Here is a 23,558-nt window from a genome sequence, read left to right as displayed (position 1 = left end):
TATGCAGGGGTGGTGGGGTGGTGGTGGCTGAATAGGGTTGGAGAATGAGGGCTGAGAGTGTGGGCTTATGACATTGACAGAGGAGAGAAGACACGTCGCTGCAGCAGTGACTGTTCCAAACAACTCCCTTATCAGTCCCCTGCTCAGTCAGAAACAACTGATGTGGTTTAAATTGCCTGTTGGTAAATCATGATATGGCCCTACTGCCCCCGAACCAATTGCCCCCATGTCTCCCAAAGCAGTTCCAACTTCCTCTACCTGCAAGACTGAAGCTCCTCATCTAGACGAGATGCTGGATTCAGTAGTGAGGAGGTCCACTTAGAATTCCATATAAAAGACTTCTCATTTTCAGATACATTAACGCAAATTTCTGAGCCAGGCAATTAAGACCAAGATTCCTGGATACAAGAGGGTTGCAGAGAATTTGAAAGTGGATATAAAAGATAACAGGAGTTACTCCAAGTCTTCTCTTTTCTTCACTAATTACCAATTATTTGATGTTATCAGTTACTACTGAGAGTTGGATTCCTATACCCCTATTTTTAAAGTGTCCTGTGCCAGATGGAAAAAGGATTCTCTCTGCAAGGGTTAACTGCCTTCAGCCTCCCTCACTTTAAAGTCCAAATCTCTGCTTGGGTAATGACACAAGCTAATATTTTGGGCATGAAACAAGAAAGCTTCAGTTGCATACAAGTGCTCCCCAGCCCGTCAGGAAGCAATGTGAAGAACTCTTACAAGAAACTCTTGTGGCATATACGTGTACTGGGAGGCACCTTTCCCTTCTTCTACCCGAGTGTGGCACCATTTCTCTTCTAATTACTTGTAAGGGATATGACTAGTGTTTTTCCCAGAGGTATTTCTCGCCACAGCCCAGCTAAACGTTGGGATGTAGCATCACTTTAAGCGGGGGGAATAAGCATGAAGGCCACAGGCCTTGTTCTAGCCACACCACTTTATGTCAAAAGAAAAAACAAAACTTGAAATTGTACCATTTTCCCTTCCCCTTTTCATCCATCCAAATTGTCTTAACTCTTATTCTTTTCCCACAATGAGAGCCACTTAAAACGCTGGGACCTATTCTGTGGCAGAGCAAATAGATGTAAACTGGGGCAAACTTCATAATGGGAGGTAAATCAGTGCCACCATTTTTACACCATCTGCTTTGCCCCACTCCAACAAATGATAAGGTGACAAGAGGTAGAACTGGAGTCATACATGAATTCCACTGGGAACTGAAAATTCAAAATTGTCCTTTATTTTGAGGGTGTAGACAGACAGTTTTGTTGTTTCTGAATTTTAGTCCCAAATACGGTCAGTTTAAGCTATTACTCCTCCCTGTACTCCGTATGTAATGCAATGGGTAGGCTCCAAAAATGATCCAATGTCTACAGCAGAGCAAAGACAATAATTCCTTCCAGGTTTCCATTCATTATTTGCCTTAGCATCAAAAATTCCTGGAATTCTTAAAAAAAAAAAAAAATCTTGGAATTCTAGAGATGGTTCAATGGCTATCATCACCACCAGGCCAAAGGGTCACATGAATATCCACTTTATTCCTTTTCCCCCCAGCTTTACTGAGATATAACTGACAAATAAAATTGTAAGGTATTTAAAGTGTACACTATGACAGTTTGATATACGTATACACTGTGAAAGGATTCCTGAACATCTGCTTTATTCTAACGCAAGTGTAGGGGAAATGCTTTTTCTTAGTACAGTGGAGGCAAAAATGGGAGTTTTCAGAACAATGCTTTTATTTAAGAATTAAGGGAAAACAAAAACATTAAAGCATAGGAATACATTGACTGAATACAGGTGTCTCGTTTGGTCTGAAATCTAGAAAAAGTCACTCTGACTACTTACCTGAGGTAGATTTAGGTTGGCACTCTTTCAAGAGAACCTCCATCCATCCCAGAAGTTACCTTCTAGTTTTGGTTACAGGCTCCCAAGTGGTCCTTTCCAACCTCAGGTTATTCTATATGAGTAATACCAACACCTTTTTCCCCCCATGGTTAAAAGCCCTCAGACCTGTTTCATACCCCCAAAGTTCTCTGTGTGAGGGATGGTCCATTCTTAATTTACTTAAAGACTAGAGACAATTACCAGGAAGATTAGTTGAAAGAAGGGGCAAGTCACTGCCCTGCCAAAGATACAAACTCTGTTCCCTTCTCCAAGTTCTCTCTAATGACTAACAAGTAGCCATAAGGACTAATTTTCATCACCACCAAGCCATACACCCAATACTATTTTAAGAATTACAATTGTCAAACATATACTAGTGATAGACATGATTTTCACCAAAGAGAAACAAATACATCTTGTGTGTTTTATCACACCGAGCAACTTTTTATGGTATAAGAGCTATTTATGAAAATTACTAAAATACATCAGATCAAATAAACTTCCAGGACATGTTTTCTAAAAGAAGAAAGAAAAAAACACCATAGAATCAGATTCCTTATTATCACTATGAGCTATATCTTCTGACCCTAAGATTATCAAGGTCAACAACCAGTCATCAGGATCAAAGCTTAGAGCCATACACAAGGTGGCAGTGCAATAGTTGGCCACTGCCATGAGTCCGAACACCAACGCTCTCTGGAGTTCAGGATTTGCTAAGATAAACCAGAGGACTCAAAACTTATTCACCAAGCCTACAGTCCCAAATACTGTAGAAGTTTTAAGTATTTATATTAAATGTCGTTTAATCGGAGGGAAGAAAAAAACCCTCAGAAGTGTCCACTTACAGATCCCTGGATTAATTAGAGTATTTCTGGAGAATATTAAAGGTAATCATAATTATCCTGTTAAGTTGGAGATAACTGCTTATCCTTAAACCTCTGATGAATCTGCCAACTACTTTTCCCTTCTAGCATTTAGAATCCTACATTACAAGCGAAATATATACCTTATATTGTGGTGACTGCAGTCTTTTCCCTGGGAATAAAAAGTATTCTCTTTCCTTGGCAGAAGCGAAGTAAATGAAATGCATGTCATTATGCGGCTTGATTTGCTATAAACAGCAGGATGATGGAGTGGAAAAAAAACACAAAACACCAGCTTTTGAGTCACGATTCTCAAAATCAAAGTCTAGCTTCTCCATTAATAATGCATCATTATGTGTTTTACTCTGTGCCTACTCAGGCTTAAATCTTTCTTTCAGCTTTAATTATTTTGCAAGGAGCTGATGAGGATATCTTACCATTGAAAGAAACATGATAAATGAAGTCACAAAAGTATGGGTACTAGCAAAAATCATAACTATTATCCTGGAACGTGCATCTCTGAGTTGAGAAGAAATGAATCTCTAAAGCTGAAGCTGCAAATACCAGTAATAATCTGAAAGATTTTAGGGAAAGGAAACTTTTAAGGGTATGCCTCAACTCACAAGTAAAAAGCTGAGTATTCTACCTTGTTATGAGGTTGGCCCTCCAAAGGGGAAGCCTTGGGAAGAGTTTTGATCTATGATAACTACTCCCTAGCTGCTTAGTTCTTTTCACAACCAGCAAAAGGTTCCCATGCTGCTATCAACACACTAGTCCCCATTCCAGCCAAGACTTACAAAATCGACAGAGGCAAAGTAAATGTACTTCTTTCCCCCAACAGTAACACATGCCACACCTTCTATCTCAAGGTTACAGTCCTTTCCTTTATTGGAGTTCCAAATTTTAAAAACTGAAAGTAAAGCAATCATTAAGTGGTTCAGATAAAAGAAAAGCATCTTTACCTGAGTTTCCCATCAGGCCTACTCTGACCTGCCCTAGCTCCTTCCAGAAGAAGTTTCTGGGTATCTAAAAAAAAACAGTTTACATATTGACTCATTAAAAGTCATCTCTACTGTATGAGTCAACTAACTATGAGAACAGTTCTTCTCATACCTATTAAATGTACACAGTCCACAGTTAGATCTCTTACTAGAACAAAATTATCTGCAGAGTAGGTTCTTTGGGGCGCAATAAGGTAGGGATTTCCTGCAAGGCTCTTTTTTAGACTCAAGGTTATTTATAGGGTTTTTCACTTATGTGAGTTCCCCAGTATACCACAAAAACTGATCACTGACAGACGCTTTTCTCACTCAGAGAATTCATAAGGTCTTTCCTCAGATTGTTTTTTTTTTTGGGGGGGGGCGTGCAAACCCAAGAAGGCTCTCCACCTAATGCTTTTGCCACCTTCAAGGCAAATATAGAAATTTTCACCTGTATGGCTTCTCTGATAGGTAAGAAAGTCATAGTTCTGTTAGAAGCTTTCTTCACACTTGTGGGGGTCTCTTCCCAGTGGGGCGTTCTGACGTCCAATGAAATGTGCACACTCTCTGAAGCACTGTTGACACAGGGTATTAAAAATGCTGTCCACCAATGTGAATTCTCTTGGAATGAGAAGAGGTGACCATTGCTAGAAAGCTTTCTCACATTCACCAAATTTGTAAGGTTTCCCACCTGTAAGAATCCTCTTGTGGGTGATCAGATACAAGCTTGGACTAAAGGTTTTCCCAAACTCAGAGCATTTGTAAGGTTTCTCATTGGAGTGGTTGATAAGCTTCTGTAAGGACAGCTCTCTAGGCAAATCATTTCTCAACTTCCTACAATTGCAGATTCTCTGGTCCCCAGTGAAATCTGAGCTCTGAGGAAAGTCTGAGATTTGCTTAGAGTTCTTCATCTTAAGGAGTTCTCTTACATTGCAAATACATTTTTTATGGCATTATAACTTCTTGTCTGGTCAAGACATTTGTGAGGCTTCTGATGCATGGGGAGGGCTGAGCTCAAGACCTTTTTCACCCACATCACAGATATATGGTTTTTCACCAATGTGGATTGTCTGATGTTGAAGAAGTGCTGAGCTCTGGTGAAAGCTTTTATCACAGACACCGTATTTATAATGCAGCTCCTCTGTCTGAGTTCTCATTTTCTGTTGGGCAACAAAGTCCATGCCCAGGAGGAAGCCACTCTCACATGCAGACCACTGATGTGGTTTCTCTTCCATGTGAATTCTTTGATGCACAATAAGGTCTGAACTACAGTTGAAACTTTTCTCATATTCCAGGCATTTAAAAGTGTGAGTGTGAGTTGCCTGGTGCCTGATTAGGTTGGCGCTCCGAGTAAAACTTCGCATACATTCTAAACATTTATACGGCTTCTCACCTGTGTGGACTCTCTGGTGTACAATAAGGTCTGATTTCTGGCCAAAGCATTTCTCACAGGCACCACACTTATAGGGCTTCTCCCCAGTATGAACTCTTTTATGAACAATGAAGGCTGAACGGTGTCGGTAACTTTTCTCACACTTATTACATTTGTAGGGCCTTTCACCAGTATGAGTTCTCTGGTGGCTAATAAGATCTGATTTCCCACTAAAAGCTTTTTCACACTCCAGACACTTAAATGGTTTCTCACCTGTGTGAGTTCTTCGGTGTCTTATGAGGTTTGTACTTCGGCTGAAGCATTTGTCACACTCACTACATAGATACGGTTTCTCGCCTGTATGGCTTCGCTGGTGGACAAGCAGATCAGAGCTCTGACCAAAATTCTTGCCACAAATGTCACATGTATAGAATTTTTTACCTGCATGTGTTCTCTGGTGTCCTGAAAGGGCTAAGTGGTGCCAGAAGCTCTTCTCACATTTGCTACATTTATAAGGTTTCTCATAATTGTGGATCCTCTGGTGTGAAATAAGATCTGAGCTTTGGATGAAGGTTTTCTCACACATATCACATCTATAAGGTTTCTCCCCTGTATGGGTTCTCTCACACATAATAAGAGCTAAGTTTTCACAGAAGTTTTGCTCACATTCAAGGCACTGGTATATATGATCATCTATTTGAGTACTCTCATGCACATGAATAAAAATCTTTTTACCCTTCTGAGGGTATACATGATATATTTTCCTTTTTTGAGTTCTCTGATTATACCTCTCTTCTGAAGTGTACATTTTCTATGGCTCTCTCCTAGGGAGTTTTCCACTGGTCTTCCTGACCCATCATTTTCTTCACAGTCATTTTCTCGATGAGAACTTGAAAGATACATCTGTTTTAGGCCTTTCAGTCATGAGCAGCTCCTCTCTGCAAGTTTCCAGCATCATATATACTAATTCTTTACTTGGTATTTCCAACCCTGTGAGACAAAGAAGAAGTATTATTTATATTCCTTTAACTAAGAAAAAAATGCTCAAAATTAAAATTGCTGCAGAAAAGGCAGAATTTCTGTATCAAAGTCCACAAGTGCTCTAGGTTTTACAGGGGTTGAAAGCAGTTACTTTTCCTCTTTGCTAGTATAAAACCAATCAGCAACACATACAGGGCAAGTACCAGAAAGAACTGTTTCTTTAATGAACTCAGGTGATCTCAAAACCAGAATTCGTCCTCTTCCCTTGGTTCAACTGAATAATCAAGATGCCTAATAATTAGTACGCCTGCTCATGAAGAAAACAATCCAAAAGGGGCTATGAATATCTGTGCAGTCCTTTCTATAGTAAGGTTTGGAAGAAAATGGTTAATGATCATTAGAATTCCCAGTGCAAAGAGAGAGAAAGTAAGTTTCTATGACTATCATCCTAGCTGTGTGATGTCAGGCAAGTTACTTAATCACTCTGTACATAGTTTCCTCATCTATAAAATCGATTAATGATGGAAATTATCTCACATCATTGAGTTGAATAATAAATTAATCACGATCTATCTCATGGTAAGTACTCTGTGTTAGCTATTATAATAACTATTATTATGGTAAAGGGGCCTAAGAGTCTGCTTTGATATGGCTGTATGAGCATAAACCTTGCTCAAAAAGAAAAATCCCAACTTACTGCTGATAAAAAAAAATAGGATGACTTTGCTTCCTATTTTACTGAGAAAATCTAAGGAAGCCAAAAACCAAAAACATAAAAAAAACACTTCCACATGCTCCCACCACATCAACCAACCTCTTCCAAGGCGGTCATGCACTCTCCATCTTTCCTTCTGTTACCACGGATAACAAACTTCCCCTGCCCAATCTAAGGACAACCTGTCCATTGGTGTACTGGATTCCACCCCTTTTTGCCACAAAGACATCACTCCTGCAATTCTATCCTCTTTCTCCTGCAATATCAATTTGTTCTTTCCTACTGGATCACACTAATCAGCAAACTAGCTGTTATGTCTCTCCTAAAACCAAAGCACTAACAAGAAACTTCTCTCAACCACCTCACGCTCGAGCTATTGTCTCACTTCTGCTTCTCTTTACAGCAAAATTCCTCAAAAGAAATCAATCTGTTTATTGTCTTTAATTCTTATCTTCCAAGGTTTCTGGAACATACTCCAATCAAATACCCTCACCACTCCACCAAAACTGCTCCTATTAGAACCTAGGAGTCCCTAGGAAATCTGATTCCTAGTTACCACTCTGACACACTTCTCTGCTCTTCTCGTGTGTACTGCACGCTAGTCACCTTGGCCTCCTTGCTGTTGTTCAAACAAGCCAGGTCCATTCCCATTTCAAGGTCTTTGTGCTTGTAGTCTCCCCCTGCTAAAGTGCTCTTCCTTTAGATCTTCAAAGCTCCCTCTCTCACCTCACTCAAATCTTTGGTAAACTGTCATAGTCTCAGTAAGGCCTGACTGACCATCCTATTTTAAATTATGACACACCTCCACCCCAGCTGACCCACACATACAACACTCCTTCTCTCCCTTCCTGTTTTATTTTTCTCCATAGAATGTAAGCCCCTAAAGGACAAGGATTTTAGTTCATTTCATTTGCTGCTGTTTCCCTAGCACCTGGGACTGTGCCTGGCACAGAGAAGGTATGTTCACATATAATGAGGTACTATGTAACTGTAAAACAGGATGAAGATAACCTTTATGAATTGATGTGGAGCAATTTCTAGGATAAACCGTAAATTTTAGAAAGCAGTTGTGAATTAAGTAGAAATAAGAAACTACACATGTATCTATTCATTTGGCCAAAAAGAAACTCAGAAAAGAAGAAACTAATGAGTTTGGTTATCAGCAAAAGGTAGGTGTAAATGGGATCAAAAGGACAGGAAAATGAAATTGGTACCAAAGGGTGGATGGAAAGAGAGTCATACTTCTGTTAGCATATACATTTTTGTAAAACACACATTTTTACTTTTTAAACTGTTACATTTCACATATTCAACAAATACATAAATACATAAATAAATAGAAAAGCTGAGGGAGAAAAAAATTAAAATGGAATACAAATAAAAACAAACAAGTCTGTATTTCAAATTAATAACAAAACCACCCAGGAGGGGGAAAAATAACTCAAATAACTTTATAATACAGTATTAGGATTATATAAACTCAAACTAAAGATAAAAAGGACTATAAACAATTACTGAACTCTAATTAGTAGGAGTTTTCCTCCAGAGTAGAAAAGGTTCACTACTTAATGTATAGCCTAGGAATGAACAAATAAATAAATATAACGGCACCCAGATGCTTCCCTGTCAGCGAAGGGGGTTACAAACACAGAAAAGGGAAAGGCTAGAATGAACTCTGCATATGTAGTGTTTAACTGGAATTAGAAGTATCAGTATGAGGTCAAGGTTTTTGGTTTTTTTTGCGGTACACAGGCCTCTCACTGTTGTGGTCTCTCCTGTCGGAGCACAGGCTCCGGACGCGCAGGCTCAGTGGCCACGGCTCACGGGCCCAGCCGCTCCGCGGCACGTGGGATCTTCCCAGACCGGGGCACGAACCCGCGTCCCCTGCATCGGCAGGCGGACTCTCAACCACTGCGCCACCAGGAGAGCCCGAGGTCAAGGTTTTTAAGTATACACAGAAAAAATAGAAATGTGTGTATGTGTGAAAGTGTGTACTTTTTTTTTTTTTACTAATGTCTGGCTGTGAGGTCACAAACGATGAAATCCCAGTAGTAATGAGCACACCAAGCACTTAGAGCATGGTTTCTAAACACCATTTCCCACTGAAAGGAATCAAGGCTCACTGGAGAAATGGCTAATTCCAGGGCTTAGAAAGTACAAGATGAACCTGGAACACCTTGTTTGTGTCAGAAAATAAGGAAGTGCTCAAAAAGTGGTGACAATATGCCAAGAGGACCCAGGAGCCAGGCTGAAGGGGCTGCCACTATACAAATCAGGAACAAACAACATCAAAATAAATAATGATAGTGATAAATTAGTAACACAATAAGAATCCATGAATCCATACTCATTTAAAAAGTGAATAAATAGTCCGCCGCCGCCATATTGTCTGTGTGAAGAGAGGGGAGAGCGTCCGCCGCCACTGCAGCTTCCACCACAGTTTGAAGAAAACAGTTCTGAAACAAGCTCTTACCCCCACTTGCCTCTCAACACAGTGACTGCCATCTCTCCAAACGTCAAGTCCAGCTTTGTCCGCCAACCTGTCTGACATGTCGGGACCCGTGCCAAACAGGGCCAGAGTTTACACAGATGTTAATACGCACAGAGCCCAAAAGTACTGGGATTACAAGTCACATGTGGTGGAATGGGGAAATCAAGATGACTACCAGCTGGTTAGAAAACTAGGCCGAGGTAAATACAGTGAAGTATTTGAAGCCATCAACATCACAAATAATGAAAAAGTTGTTGTTAAAATTCTCAAGCCAGTAAAGAAGAAGAAAATCAAGCATGAAATAAAGATTTTGGAGAATTTGCAAGGCAGTCCCAACATCATCACACTGGCAGACATTGTAAAAGACCCTGTGTCACGAACTCCTGCCTTGGTTTTTGAACACGTAAACAACACAGACTTCAAGCAATTGTACCAGACGTTAACAGACTATGATATTCGATTTTACATGCATGAGATTCTGAAGGCCCTGGATTACTGTCACAGCATGGGGATTATGCACAGAGATTAAAGCCCCATAATGTCATCATTAATCATGAGCACAGAAGCTACGGCTAATAGACTGGGGTTTGGCTGAGTTTTACCATCCTGGCCAAGAACATAATGTCCGAGTTGCTTCCCGATATTTTAAAGGTCCTGAGCTACTTGTAGACTATCAGATGTATGATTATAGTTTGGATATGTGGAGCTTGGGTTGTATGCTGGCAAGTGTGATCTTCCGGAAGGAGCCATTTTTCCATGAACATGACAATTATGATCAGTTGGTGAGGACAGCCAAGGTTCTGGGGACAGAGATTTATTTATATGACTATATTGACAAATACAACATTCAATTAGATCCACGTTTTAACGATATCTTGGGCAGACATTCCCATAAGCGATGGGAATGCTTTGTCCACAGTGAAAACCAGTACCTTGTCAGTCCTGAGGCCTTGGATTTCCTGGACAAGCTGCTGCGGTACGACCACCAGTCATGGCTCACCACAAGAGAGGCCGTGGAGCACCCCTATTTCTACACTGTTGTGAAGGACCAGACTCGAATGGGCTCATCTAGCATGCCAGGGGGCAGTATGCCTGTCAGCAGCACCAATATGATGTCAGGGATTTCTTCAGTGCCAACCCCTTCACCCCTTAGACCTCTGGCAGGCTCACCAGTGATTGCTGCTGCCAACCCCCTTGGGATGCCCGTTCCAGCTGCCGCTGGCGCTCAGCAGTAATGGCCCTTCTGTCTCCTGATGCCTGAGCAGAGGCTGGGGAGTCCACTCACTCCCTTGATGCAGCTTGCGCCTGGCGGGGAGGAGTGAAAGGCTTCAGAAGCACCGTGTCTGAACCGTTGCTTGTGGATTTATAGTAGTTCAGTCATAAAAAAAAAATTATAATAGGCTGTATTCCTTTTTTTCTTTCTTTTTTTTTAACTCGAACTTTTCCTAACTCAGGGGATTCCCTGAAAAATTCTCTGCAGGTGGAATATTTCACGGACAAATTTTTTTCTCCCCTTCCAAATTCAGTTCCTCACCACTAAAGAACAACGATAAACCAGCCTCAATTCTGGCTGCTGCGTTTGGGTGGAGATCTCTTCCCATGCCCACCATTGCTCCCCTACCATCTCACACTTTGAGGGGTTTGTATTCCATGCTCTCCTCCAGAGATTACAAAAATGTAGCTTCTTGAAGGAAGGTGGGAAGGAAGGAAGAAGGAAGGACCCAACCTATAAGAGCAGTGTACTGCTAGTCACTTATATCACTTTACTCCAAAAGTGCTTCAGTGGGGTTATACTGGTAAATCTAGTGGAAATATGTCTTAGTTACACCGAGATGCTGAAAATCTACCCAAAGTGCAGACAGCTCCTGAAAACGTCTGTTCAGTATGAATCATGTCTTACTGACCTAACCTAAATGCAACTCACTTATAATTTAGTTTCAGTTCAGTTTAAAACTTTAATACCGTCCCTCCCAGGCTCCTTACCTCGGTCCTCTCCCCTTTCATCTCCCAACATGCTCTATAGCTGGTAGGAGGGGGAAGGCAAAATCTTTTTCAGTTTTCTTTGACTTGGCCCTTTTGAATTCAGTTAGTTACTGGGTATAATTACTGCGTTTTACAAAAGAAAAAAACATTGTCTATGTTGATTTCATGCTAGCAGCTCTTGAAGAGCTAATGAGAGATGTGGCCACTGCATTTTATTTTAAGCTTTCTACCTTCTTTTCCTACCTTCCCCTTCCCTCACATGCCATCCATTGAGAAGACCTGCCCCTCAGTCTTGTAAATATACCTGAGAGGTAGGAGCAGAGCCACTATCTTCAGTGAAACTGAAATGGTAGAACTGTAATTGTGGGAAAACTAAACTCTCCTGTTACAGCCCTGCCACCCCTTGCTGTCTGTATATATATAATACTTTGTCCTTCATATGTGAAAGATTCAGTGTTGGAATTCTTTGGTGTAAATAAACGTTTGGTTTTATTTATCAAAAAAAAAGTGAATAAATAGTGACTGAGAAGGGATAGTTTTTTCTTATATTAAAAAAGCCAACAATTAAATGTAGAATAAATGATGGAATTAAAAACATCACATGTCCAATGAAGAGTAACAACTGTTTCAGGCAAAAATACAAAAATATAGTGGATGAAAGTTTTATGAGAATCAGGATATTTACACAATCTGAATATATCTCCCCACTAGATATTTAATAATTAGAAAGACAAAAAAAGTAACTTCACAGTTTAGAAACCTGGAAGACACCACCTTAACCAAATGATCAGAGTTAACACCACCAGTAACAAGATATATAGTTGCCTCCTAATATGATGCAAAGAACAGAACATCACTTCTGTGCTATCTTGCCAAAAATGTATAACCTGAATCTAATCATGAGGAAACATCAGACAAACCCAAATTGAGGAAAATTCTGCCAAATAAATGGCCTAAACTTAAAAAAAAAAAAAAGTCTAAAGACAAAGTCTGAGGATATGTTCCACAATAAAGACATGACAATTAAATGAAATGGGTGATGGTGGAATGGATCCTGGACAACAAAAAAAACTTATTTTTCTTTTCCTACAAAGGACGTTAGTGGAACAATTGGCTAAACTCCAATAATGTCTGGCGATCAGATAATAGTATTATATGAATGTTAATTTTTTGACTGTGATAACTGTAATGATAATATAAGAGAATAGCCTTGTCTTCAGGGAATAAACAATTGTGTATTTAGGACAGGCTTTCTCAACTAGAGTTCTGGCAAAGAACGAAGCCCTACAGAAAATGACTTGAGTAACTATTTTTAAAATTCTCCCAAGGATGGCATGTAGCTAGTAGCACTGAACACACATGGGAGAGAAGTTAATTCATTGCATACCTATTACTTCAGGGCTTACCATGTCTTAGGACTTTAGGGCTTAATTCTCTCGTAGTTTGAGATGAGGTATTATGTCTATAACTTACTCTCAAAAGGTTCAGAAAAAATGTACATATAGGTACATGTATGTATAGAGAAATTAGTATAGACAGACTCATAAAACATAGTAAAATGTAAACATTTAGGGACTGCAGGTGAAGGGTGTATGGGTATTCTTTATATTATTTTACAACTTTTTTGTAAATCTGAAATTACTTCAAAATTTAAATGTATCTTATTTTGTTTTTTAAGAACATGGGAGCTGAGGGCTTCCCTGGTGGCGCAGTGGTTAAGAGTTCTTCTGCCAATGCAGGGGACATGGGTCCGTGCGCCACTACTGAACCTGTGCTCTAGAGCCTGCGAGCCATAACTACTGAGCCCACGTGCCACAACCACTGAAGCCGGCATGCCTAGAGCCTGTGCCCTGCAACAGGAGAAGCCACCGCAATGAGAAGCCTGCGCACCAAAATGAAGAGCAGACCCCGCTCGCTGCAGCTGGAGAAGGCCAGCGTGCAGCAACGAAGACCCGATGCAGCCAAAAATAAATAAATAAATAAATAAAAAAAAAAAAAATATATATATATATTAAAAAAAAAAAGAACATGGGAGCTGAAGAGTTAGTATATTGTGATAGCTAAAGCTGAATGTTCAAACTCTGGAATCAGATTTTGGCTCAAATTCCCACTGTGCTTTTTGTAGCTATGAGAACTTGGGTAAGTTACTTTCTTCAGCTTCAAACTTCAATTTCGATAAAATAAGTAAGATATCATTACATGTCTTAAAGAGTTGCCATGGGAACTGAGACACTGTCAATAAAGGACGTGGCTCAATGCCTGGATCTCAACAGATGCTCAATAAATGGTAGGTTCTATTATTTTCTTAATTCCAGCTTCACAGTCACAAAAACACTAACATTTCTTGAGCTCATCCTCTGTGCCTATCTCTTATGCAAAGCCTTGTTCAAAACCATTTAAAATAGTTAACTCAATAATAAATAATAATCAGTTAATGATTAATACGAAGATTAAGCAAAAAACAGAAAAACATTTATGGAGAAATGCTAGGAGGAAAAGGAAGACTTCAGAATCACAATTAAGTAAAGATATGCATCCATACAGACAAATAGCTACTCTAAGATGGTGGCTGTATGGGAGTTTTGTCTTTTAAAATGTGTATTACTGTTAAGGTCAAAAGGAGAGGACAGTAGAGTGGAAATAAATGATTCTGAGCATGGTCATAGCCTGTTAAATGAATTAAAATATTCCCTAATTTTATCAGCCGAGGGTATCATATTTGCCCTAAATAGCCAATCAACTGTAGGGCACCAAGGAAAAAAATTAAAAATAAGGAAAAAATTAAAAATAAGGAAGACTTTTAGAGGTCAGCACCTAGAAAATAAAATACAGTCTGGCTGTCAAAATTGAAAGTAATCCATGACACTTCCCCAGTTCAAAATACTATAACTGCTTCCTACCACTCTAAGAATAAAACCTAAAGTTTTCACTGCGCTACATAATGCGGTACCTCCCCCTACCTTCAGCCTCACACAGCACATCAGAATCTTTACACTTGCTCCTTCTGCCTAGAATGCCCTTCCCCCAAGTAGCTTGCTCCTTTATTTGATCAAGTCTCTGACTGAAAGTTATTTCCTTAAAAAGAGGCACACCCTGACTACTTCATCTAAAATAGCTATGTCCCCTTAGCCTGTTTTACAATATTTCTCTTCATAGCACTTATCATCATCCAACTTTGTGGTATGTATCTTATATTTGTTAACTTGTTTCTCTCTCCTACTAGAATGTAACTTCCATTAGGGTTAGGACTTAGTCTTTTGTTCACTGCAATATTCCTAGCGTCTAGAATACATTTATTGAATGAATGAAAAATATGAATGAATATCAGAACCAAAAAAGAGCCATCATCCTCTAAGCCTCAGCATCAATATAACAGGCTAGGCTAGTAGCCCTGGCTGGTGCATCTGGCAAACCCAAATATATACTTCAAGTCTTAGCTTCAGGGTACCCTTCGCTAAGAGGTTTCTCTTACCTCTTCCTAGGAAAAGACTGGTTCTCTCTTCCATGGCTAGGGTCAGAGTGCACAGAATAGGCAGACAGGCTGAGTACAGAACTTCAAAGCTCAAGGTTATCCTTATAGTTAAAGGATGTACGTGACAGGCAGATAAAGTTGATAAGGTGTTATCTAAAAAACTAGATAATGCTTACTGTATCAGGTCCCAGGCTAGGGATTACCTCATTTATTTTTCATTAATTACATGGATTATCTCATTTAATCTTCCCAAGATTGTAAAATAGGTATGAATACCAATGTCTGCGCCTTACAGATAGAAAACCTGATGCTCAGGGCAGTTAAATAACTACGTAAGAACTCACAGCTAGTAAGTAGCAGAGCCAGTGTCTAAATCTTCATCTTCTGACTCCAGGGCCTGCTTAAGCATCGGGCATACTGCCTTTTGGGGGCTGCAAATCAATCACAAAGGAATTACTAAAAGCCTATTGTGAATAAGCCTGTTGAAAAGGAGTAGAAAATACACTTAAATTGGTAGCACAGCACTGGTTTTAGCACTCTGCTATCTCAGGAGCTAAGAAAGGGTCATGTATCTTCTTTCCATGTATCTTCTCCCATTCCTCCTTCTCTCCCCCAGTTTCCCTCTCCTCCGGCCTCAAAAATCCAGTTTATATAGAAACATACAGCCTGGTATGTTACTTACCATAACAACAAAGACTCAAGACTATCTTCCTTTTGGCTCCAAAAGGTCTCTAGTCCATAACTATTCACAACACTCAATTCTTCCCTCTCCTAGAGGAAAAAAAAATCAATAATGTAGAAATTTATAATTTTTGTGAAATTTATAACTTTTCTGAGGCTTGAACATCTAAAAATTGGTTCCATTTACTCCCCGGTCTGGTCAGTATCTTTCAACCATAACTTACCTCTTCCCACCTTTCCTTACATTCTATTTTCTCCTGCAAGAAGCACCTGCCACTGGTAGCCATCAGTTCCTTCCCAAACAGCTCTAGACAAAACATCGAGAATCCTTCTGGGTAATGACTAACCTTAACTTCATAATAAAGCCCTGAGTCCTGTTCTACTTGTTTCAATTTTTACCTCAACTTCTGAGATCAATGACCCATTCTTCTACCACTATAAACCTCAAGATGCAGTTGATAAGTGCATATGATACAAAGCTATATATAATGCCGGTTTCCAAAAATGGTTATGGAATGATTAAACAAACCAGATTTTTCTGCATACAGATTCGATGCAACATGACCAATCTCTGCCTTAAAGATAGGGGTGGGCGGTGGGTGGAGAACATTCAACGTCCTTGTTTTTTTTTTTTTCCCCCAAAGTGAAAGATACACTTAGATCACTTAGAAAAGTGCCTGGCAGTGTTTACTATTATCTCCAGGAACGATAGTACTAAGCTTCTCTTCCTTCAACTTTTCATTGACCTCCTTTCAGTCGCCGTCGGGGGGGGGTCCCAGACCCTGCTCTGTTGCGCGGACCAGAGGCTGCTCCTACCAGGCGGAGGCCGAGGGGGTCTCGGGTCCCGCAGAACCCCTCCCCCGATCCCTGGGCCCCGCAGGCCATGCCCCTCCCAGGCCCCGCGGGCCGCGCTTACCACGGCAGCAGACGGCGCCGCCCCTCCGCCTGGGACGGCACTTCCGGTTACTCTCCGGACACTCGGGTTTGGGTTTCCCGGCGGCCGCAGGCTCCTGGCGGTAAACCTAAGGGCCCACCTTCGGGAAAAGCAGGAAAGCCAACCTGGGAGGCCGACGAGAACCAGAAGCAGCACCCTTTGCGTGGCTCGGCGAGGGCAGTTGAGGCCAGGCCATCCAGGGGGTTCTTTAAGGGCCGACAAGGCCGGCTACCCGAGCCCTTTCAGCCTGGCTGGGAAGCGGCCGGCGCAGCCCCGCCCCCAAGAATCACATGATCACCCCCTGTTCAGCCACTGGGGCAGTCCAACCCCGGCCTCTGGGCCAATAGGGGCCGAGCCTCTGGACCGGGGGCGGGGCTCTGGGGCGCCTGCGCTCCGGGACCCTTGGTGTTTCGGGGCGGAGCGGTCGAGGACTTTATTTAGGGATCCTTTCCGATGCTACTGACGTCTGGGGGTGACGAGAGGACCCCACTACCACCTTGTCTAAGAAGCAGCAACCCTGTTTATCTTACCGTTTCCGACTTATGTTCTCTTTCCTGAAGGCTGTTAAAAGAGGACTCGAGGCAGGAGTAGCGTCAGAAGAGATGGATGCCACCGACCCTGTGGAAAACACCCCGAAGGAGCTGGAAGAAATGGAGGATACCGAAACACGGTGGAAGCGCTCCGCCACCCAAGATGTAGCCAGAGAGATGAATGAAATGCTTTAAAGGGGGGATAGTGTTGGCTTTGTGTGGGTAGAGAAAACTGCAGAGGAGGATAGGACTGCTCTGATTGTAGGAGGTTTCCCAGGCCTTCCTGATTGTTTATGGGCTGGAATCAACTTAAGTAATCACCTATGTTTGGGTTGGAGCAGAAATGAGATTTCCTTCAGAGAGAAGTAAATATACCTATATCTACATCTCCCCTTGCTCAATTGTTCAGTGAAAAAAAAGTTTCCTAAAATCCCTCAGACATCAAAGGAGAAAGATTAGTACAAGGAATATAGAGGACAGAAGGCTGGGTAATGAGACTAAGAACTTGGATTGGGAGAAAAATACTGAGTTTAGGGAGTGGTGAGAGCATCATCAGGGTCATAACAGTCGTTTATTCAAGATTAACTAATCATGTTCCTAATTCTGGAATTCTTCCCCAGAGGAGTTGCAACTTAGTTTCATGTTTGTTTTTAATGAAAACTTCCAAGTAAGGCCCAAATATTCTATCCAGAGCCTTCTTAATATTTGAAATAATTTTTAATAACTTTAGAGTATGTGATATGTTCCAGACATTGTTCTCATCATTTTACACGTATTATCCCTTTAACTTGTAACAAAAATTCTATGAATGATGAATTGGGTGATTGGGATTGACATATATGAACTAATATGTATAAAATGGATAACTCATAAGAAACTGATATATAATAAAATAAAATTCAAAAAAAATTCTATGAGATGTTTATTATTATTTTTATCTTAGGAGAAAACTGGTGCAGGAAGAGATTGAGTACCTTGCCCAAGATCACACATTTAGTAACTAATGAAGCTGAAATATGAACATTCATACCAGAACCTGTGCTTGCCATCATTGTACTTATAGGGCTGTATCAATAGTGGTGACTGTATAGTGGAAAAGTACTGAGTTCTGATTCCTGCACTGTGTATAGGAAGGTCTCAATAATTGTTGAATTGAACTCTTCAGCTTTTTCTTTAAGGATACATTGACCCAAGCAAAGAGCTCATTTTATTCATTGTTTCATTCACTCAACACATGTTTATTGAGCACTTCCAGTTCACCTGACACGATGCTGAGTATTAGGAATTTAAAGGCAGGAAAGACTCAGTCCCATTCCTCTAACGGTTCACAGCCTACTATGGAGAGAGCAAGTGGTGTGATAGAGGTAGAAGTTACATAAGGTAGTGTGGGAGCAGAGAGAAGGAGCACTTGTTTGAGAAAGGGTCAGAAATGACTGCAGAATGTGGGGCATGAGGTGAGGCTTGAAGGAATGGAAGCAAGTAGTTGAAGATGGGACTGGAATGGAAGATGGGAAATAGGTCAGAGATGTTTTAATGTGATTTCAGTTAATGGACTTTATCTTGTAAGAAATGGGAATCCATTCATGGGGTAGCTCAATTATCCCCAACCTTAAAATCTTTAGAAGGATGATTTTATTTTAGTTTTACATATAGAGAGAAGCAAAACAGGAAGCCTGGAGACAAGGATAAAGAATAAGGTAGAGTAGCCAGAAAATTAGGAAAATGAAAAAAATGGGTCATGGCAACCAAGGGAGGAGAGGTTCAATTAAAAGTTTATTGAGAGCAATGTCAAATAACGAGGTCAGATGAGATAGCACCAAAGAACATTGGATAAAGTTTACATGAGAATTACTATGTTCTAAGTGCTGTTATAGGCACTTTATAGTATTAGCTCACTTAATCATCCAACAACACTGTGTGCTTTAATTCTCACAATAACCCCATATTATAGATGAGGAAGATGAGGTACAAGGAGGATAAGTAATTTGGGCAAAATCATGCAGCTGTTAAGAGACAGAATGGGGATTTAAACACTGGGAGTCTGGCTTCTGAGTCTGTGCTTGTTACCACTACCCTATCCTGCCTCTGTAAAGAGGCTCTGCGGAGTTTAGGAAAAAAAGAGGTTTTTTTTCTTTAGTAAGGGCAGCTTCTGTGGACTGTGGTGGAAAGGGAAGTAGGGAATGCAGGTAGCATCATCTTTTCTTTCAGAAACTTGGCTATGAAGAAGAACAAAGAAAGGCCATCTCTAGCATGGAACACAGGTCTTAAACAGTGAGCAGGGCCTAGGGCTTCAGGGTGGGGGAGATTTTAATATGTTGCTAAAGGAAACAAGTTCACAGAAAGGATGAGGATTCAGGAAAGGGGTATTTGGTGTAGAGAGGCCGCTTAGGAAACAGGAGAGGCTGAGGTCTGCAGTACGAAGAGGAACTAGCCTTGAATGGGAGAAGGAATCTGAGATCAGAGCAGGAAAATATATCTGTGTTGCTTTGGTCTTGTTCAGAAACCCCTACTTTTAGAATTTGGAGGGAGGAACCTCAACTGGCCATAGATACTCTATTCATCAGGCTCCCATCTATTCTATTAGTCATTCGCCAGAACCCTGATTCAGAGGAATTTTTCTCACAAGAAATAATCTTCTGTTTGATTGAATCCAAAGATAAAAAGCAGTAATATGTAGGGCTTCCCTGGTGGCGCAGTGGTTGAGAATCTGCCTGCTAATGCAGGGGACACAGGTTCGAGCCCTGGTCTGGGAGGATCCCACATGCTGCAGAGCAACTAGGCCCGTGAGCCACATGTGCGTCTGGAGCCTGTGCTCTGCAGCAAGAGAGGCCATGATAGTGAGAGGCCTGTGCACTGCGATGAAGAGTGGCCCCCGCTTGCCACAACTAGAGAAAGCCCTTGCACAGAAACGAAGACCCAACACAGCAAAAATTAATTAATTAATTAAAAAACTCCTACCCCCAACATCTTCTTAAAAAAAAAATCAGTAATATATTTTTGAAAATAAATCACCATGTTCATGTTTCAGCAATTCTAGTAGGATAGCATTGCTGTTCTTTACCTCCTGATTTCCCAGGTATCTCAGATTTTCCCACTGAAGTATAACCAAGCATAGAGGAGAATGAACAAGTACCTCAAAGTGGCTTCTCACAGTTGGAAAGTTAATTTGGATGTCTCATTTTATCTTTAAAACTCATGCAATTTGCATTCTACCCTGTGATCTAGTTGGGCACTGGAAATAGAAAATTAAAAAAATTGGTTCCTATCATTAATAAATCATAGTTGAAAAATGAAATAGATATTTGCCTAGTTCAGAGGTGGCAAATCTATGTAGTAAATTACTAGCTTCTTCCCCCATATCCATGGCACTAACACCAATCAGTTGTGAATTTTCTTTTCCACTTTACAAAAACTTAAGCTCAGGTACCTTCTCAATACAATATCCACTGTCAGTCAATCAGGATGGATTTTGCTTTGCTACCCCTGTGCACGAGAAAAGTTTAATTCAATAGCATATGAACTAGAGGAAAGATCTGTACAAAGTACCATAAGAATGTTGAAGGAAGTGGGTTATTCTGTCTGGAGGGATCAGAGGAGACTTTATGAAAAAAGATAGGCAGTCTACGGCTGTTATGAGTGCTTTGTTCCACAACTCTTCAGAAAGCTGGGTTTCTTCCAGTTCATTGTCCCCTGTTCGTTGGAATGTTGCTTTTATCTGGTAGGTAGAATTCTAACCATCACATTCACATTTTAGAAAGAAAGATGGAGAAAGAGATAAAGAAGAAAAGGCAAAGGGCATGTGCCAGCTTTTAGTAAAGGAAGTTTCCAAGAAGCTGCCACACAATCATTCCACCTGCATCTCATTGGCCAGACCTCAGTCACACTGTCACATGGAGTAGCAAGTACTAATCCTATGGATGAAAGTGAATATGGATATTACATGGGAATCTGGGATGGGGGAAGGAAGAAGGGAAGTTGCTTTGTTAAATACTGGATTAAATCAAGTGGTCTATTTTTCATTTTCTGCATCACTCTTGTAGCTATAACACCCCTCCCCCATAATATGCATGTTCATCTTCTTCCATAGGAATAGAACCCAACATTTTTGGAAAGCATATGGACAGCAGAATAAAAATTAACTCCTTTGCAGCTACAGAGCATAATGAGACAATGATAGTCGCTAAATAAGAAGGGTAACAAAAGTAAGGAAATCTGGAGAGAATCAGCTTGAAGAAGCAAAAAATGAAGTTGGTGGTATGGAGGGCCCAGGAGGTAAAGAGGGAGTGAATTATGTGAAGAGGGCAGAACTTCGTTTGGGAAATCTGATGAAAAGCCACCAGGGATTTGGCCATATCTGAAGTCTCCTTTTAAAAGAGCTCAAGTGGAGGGGGCTAGCTCAAGTCTGGAGGGGAGAAATAGCAGAGGGAAATTTCTGAGTGTGTCTTGTTTTATCCTGTTAGTGGCTCCGTTCCTTCCTTACCAGAACATGTTTCTCTCCCAAGGAGAACTCAAGGAACTAAGTTGAGTTTCTGTCTTGGCCCTCAACCTCGTGGCTCCCCTCTTGCTGAAATAGACTTCTATCTCCCCTTACTGAGTACAAATCTTGTTCTTAGACACTGACATTCAGCAGTGTCTGGGACGTCTGTTTTGAACACGATCTTTGGCTTTCCCCTGGTAAGCAGGGTCACTTACCCTTCGCAGCCAGGATGGCTAGAGAGAGAGTGGTTACTTTGTCGCAGGCTAGGTCTTTATTAGGTGGGTATTACTGACTCAAGCCTATATACACAGATGCTTTGATTGCCCTAATTTTCAAAAAAAAAAGTTCTCCTCCTATACTTGAGGACGTCTATCGTAAATCTCAAGTACAATCTTCTGCCTCAAGTGTCTTCAGGTTGTTTTTCTAACTTAAATTTTTTTCAAGAAATGGTTGCCCCCCCCCTTTTTTTTTTGGCATGAGTTTTGAGTTAAACAAAACAAAACAAAACCGAGATGAGCACCTCACATCAGTCCTCCAGGTAGCCCCCAGACAGGTTAGAACAGACCTATACGATAATTTGAGAACAAGGACTGTTCTGCTTTTTTTGGAATCAGGCACCAGGTTCCCACACTGGGAACACACACTTCTGTCTTTAAGTCTGCTGCTGAGCCAGAGGGGGAGTGGGGCAAGAGCAAGTAAACATGCCACAAAGATTCCTACCATTTTTTTTTTTTTTTCCTATACGCGGGCCTCTCACTGTTGTGGTCTCTCCCGTTGCGGGGCACAGGCTCCGGACGCGCAGGCCCAGCGGCCACGGCTCACGGGCCCAGCCGCTCTGCGGCATGTGGGATCCTCCCGGACCGGGGCACGAACCCGTGTCCCCTGCATCGGCAGGCGGACTCTCAACCACTGCGCCGCCAGGGAAGCCCTCCTACCATTTTTTGGTTGACTTTTTCTTGAGTCAGCTTTCATTGGTTGCTGTAAACTTTGGACTACCTTCCAGAATTCTCATGAAATTAGCTTTCACATTTTCTGCTTGTTTTTAAATGTTTTTGTCAAGGGACAGGAACTTAGAGTTGCCTGCTCTGCTTTCTTGCCCCAAATGTTTTTATAGAGCATCTCAAACTCTTCCAAAGAAATTCTGCGATATTAATTCACAAAACACGTGAACATAACTGAAGAATCCTTCCCCTTCTGCAGGCTGAGGGACAATATCTTTAGGTTAATAAAAACTTTTGTGCTTTTGTTGATGTGTTGTTGATATTGATGTTTGCTGATGTGTTTAAGACAACAGAAACCTTCAAAACAAATATCGAAGAACCTTTGGAATTTGGGGGATAAAGGAAGAAAAAAGAAAAAGAAAAATCAGATAAAACATAGTAGAGAAATAAGTTAGGGCTCAACAGATTGTTCTGTAAGTTAATACATGGCTCTTCTTTTTAGAGAACAATTATGTATTAACTCAACATCAGCCTAGCTAATAATCTAGGTACCCAGCCTGAACACAATTGGGGCAAACAGTTTTAATTTACTCATTCAGCTAATATGTATCAGACACTAACCGAGGGGCTATGCATGTGACGGACATCATGCCCCAAAATTGCTCTGAATGAAAGAAGTGGTAGTTCTCAAGAGAGACATGACTGTAGAATCCTTTGTATTCCCTGAAAGGGGTGTGAGTCAGTTCTTTATGGCTCCTGTAACAAATTACCATGTACTTAGTGGATTAAACAATACAAATTTCTTATCTTACAGTTCTGTAGTTCAGAAGTCTAATTCAGGGCACACTGGGTTAAAATCAAGTTGTTTGCAGTGCTGCGGTCCTTTCTGGAGAATCTGCTTCCTCGCTCTTGCCAGCTTCTAGGTTTCCTGCAGCTTTGGGCTCATAGCCTTCTTCTTCCATCTCCAAAGCCTGCAGTGAAGGACCAATTTCTTCTTATGTCACATCTCTCCAAGCCTTCTGTCATTGCAAAACTCTGACTACAGCCAGAGTCAGAGTCTCCACTCTTAAGGACTCATGTGATTAGATTGGGCTCACCCGGATGATCTCCCCATCTCAAGGTTGTAAACTTGATCACATCTGCAAAGTCCTTTTTGCCATCATGGTACTATATTCACAGGTTCCCCCTGTACTGATTGCTCATGTCAGGGGAGGACTCTAACGACTTGGCGGGTAG

At 41.0% G+C, this 23,558-nt stretch overlaps 1 protein-coding gene and 1 pseudogene across 6 annotated transcripts; one reads left to right on the top strand and one right to left on the bottom strand.

Annotated features, from left to right (window-relative positions):
- Positions 1–1,533: 1,533 nt before the first annotated feature.
- LOC101273955 (zinc finger protein 322) lies at positions 1,534–16,665 on the bottom strand. Of its 6 annotated transcripts, XM_033434716.2 has the most exons (4): positions 16,357–16,665; positions 15,665–15,747; positions 15,442–15,530; positions 1,534–6,107 (listed from the first exon to the last, which is right to left on the bottom strand). In XM_033434716.2, the coding sequence occupies exon 4, from the start codon at positions 5,923–5,925 to the stop codon at positions 4,717–4,719; it is 1,209 nt and encodes a 402-aa protein (XP_033290607.1). In that variant the 5' UTR covers positions 5,926–6,107; positions 15,442–15,530; positions 15,665–15,747; positions 16,357–16,665; the 3' UTR covers positions 1,534–4,716. The 6 variants fall into 6 exon arrangements, with proteins under 6 accessions (XP_033290607.1, XP_033290606.1, XP_004273514.1 ...); XM_033434715.2 differs by lacking the exon at positions 15,665–15,747; XM_004273466.3 differs by lacking the exon at positions 15,665–15,747 and having other exon boundaries at positions 16,500–16,663.
- Positions 9,190–10,539, top strand: LOC101273710 (casein kinase II subunit alpha-like; annotated as a pseudogene).
- Positions 16,666–23,558: the final 6,893 nt, after the last annotated feature.

This window comes from Orcinus orca, chromosome 10, assembly GCF_937001465.1.
Source record: "Orcinus orca chromosome 10, mOrcOrc1.1, whole genome shotgun sequence".
In the NCBI taxonomy this organism is placed as follows: domain Eukaryota; kingdom Metazoa; phylum Chordata; class Mammalia; order Artiodactyla; family Delphinidae; genus Orcinus; species Orcinus orca.
This window is presented reverse-complemented; position numbering and strand designations above follow the sequence as displayed.

What these genes read in the sequence shown, in the direction of transcription:
- LOC101273955 (XM_033434716.2), bottom strand. Translation starts at nt 5,925, where the DNA reads ATGTACACTTCAGAAGAGAGGTATAATCAGAGAACTCAAAAAAGGAAA.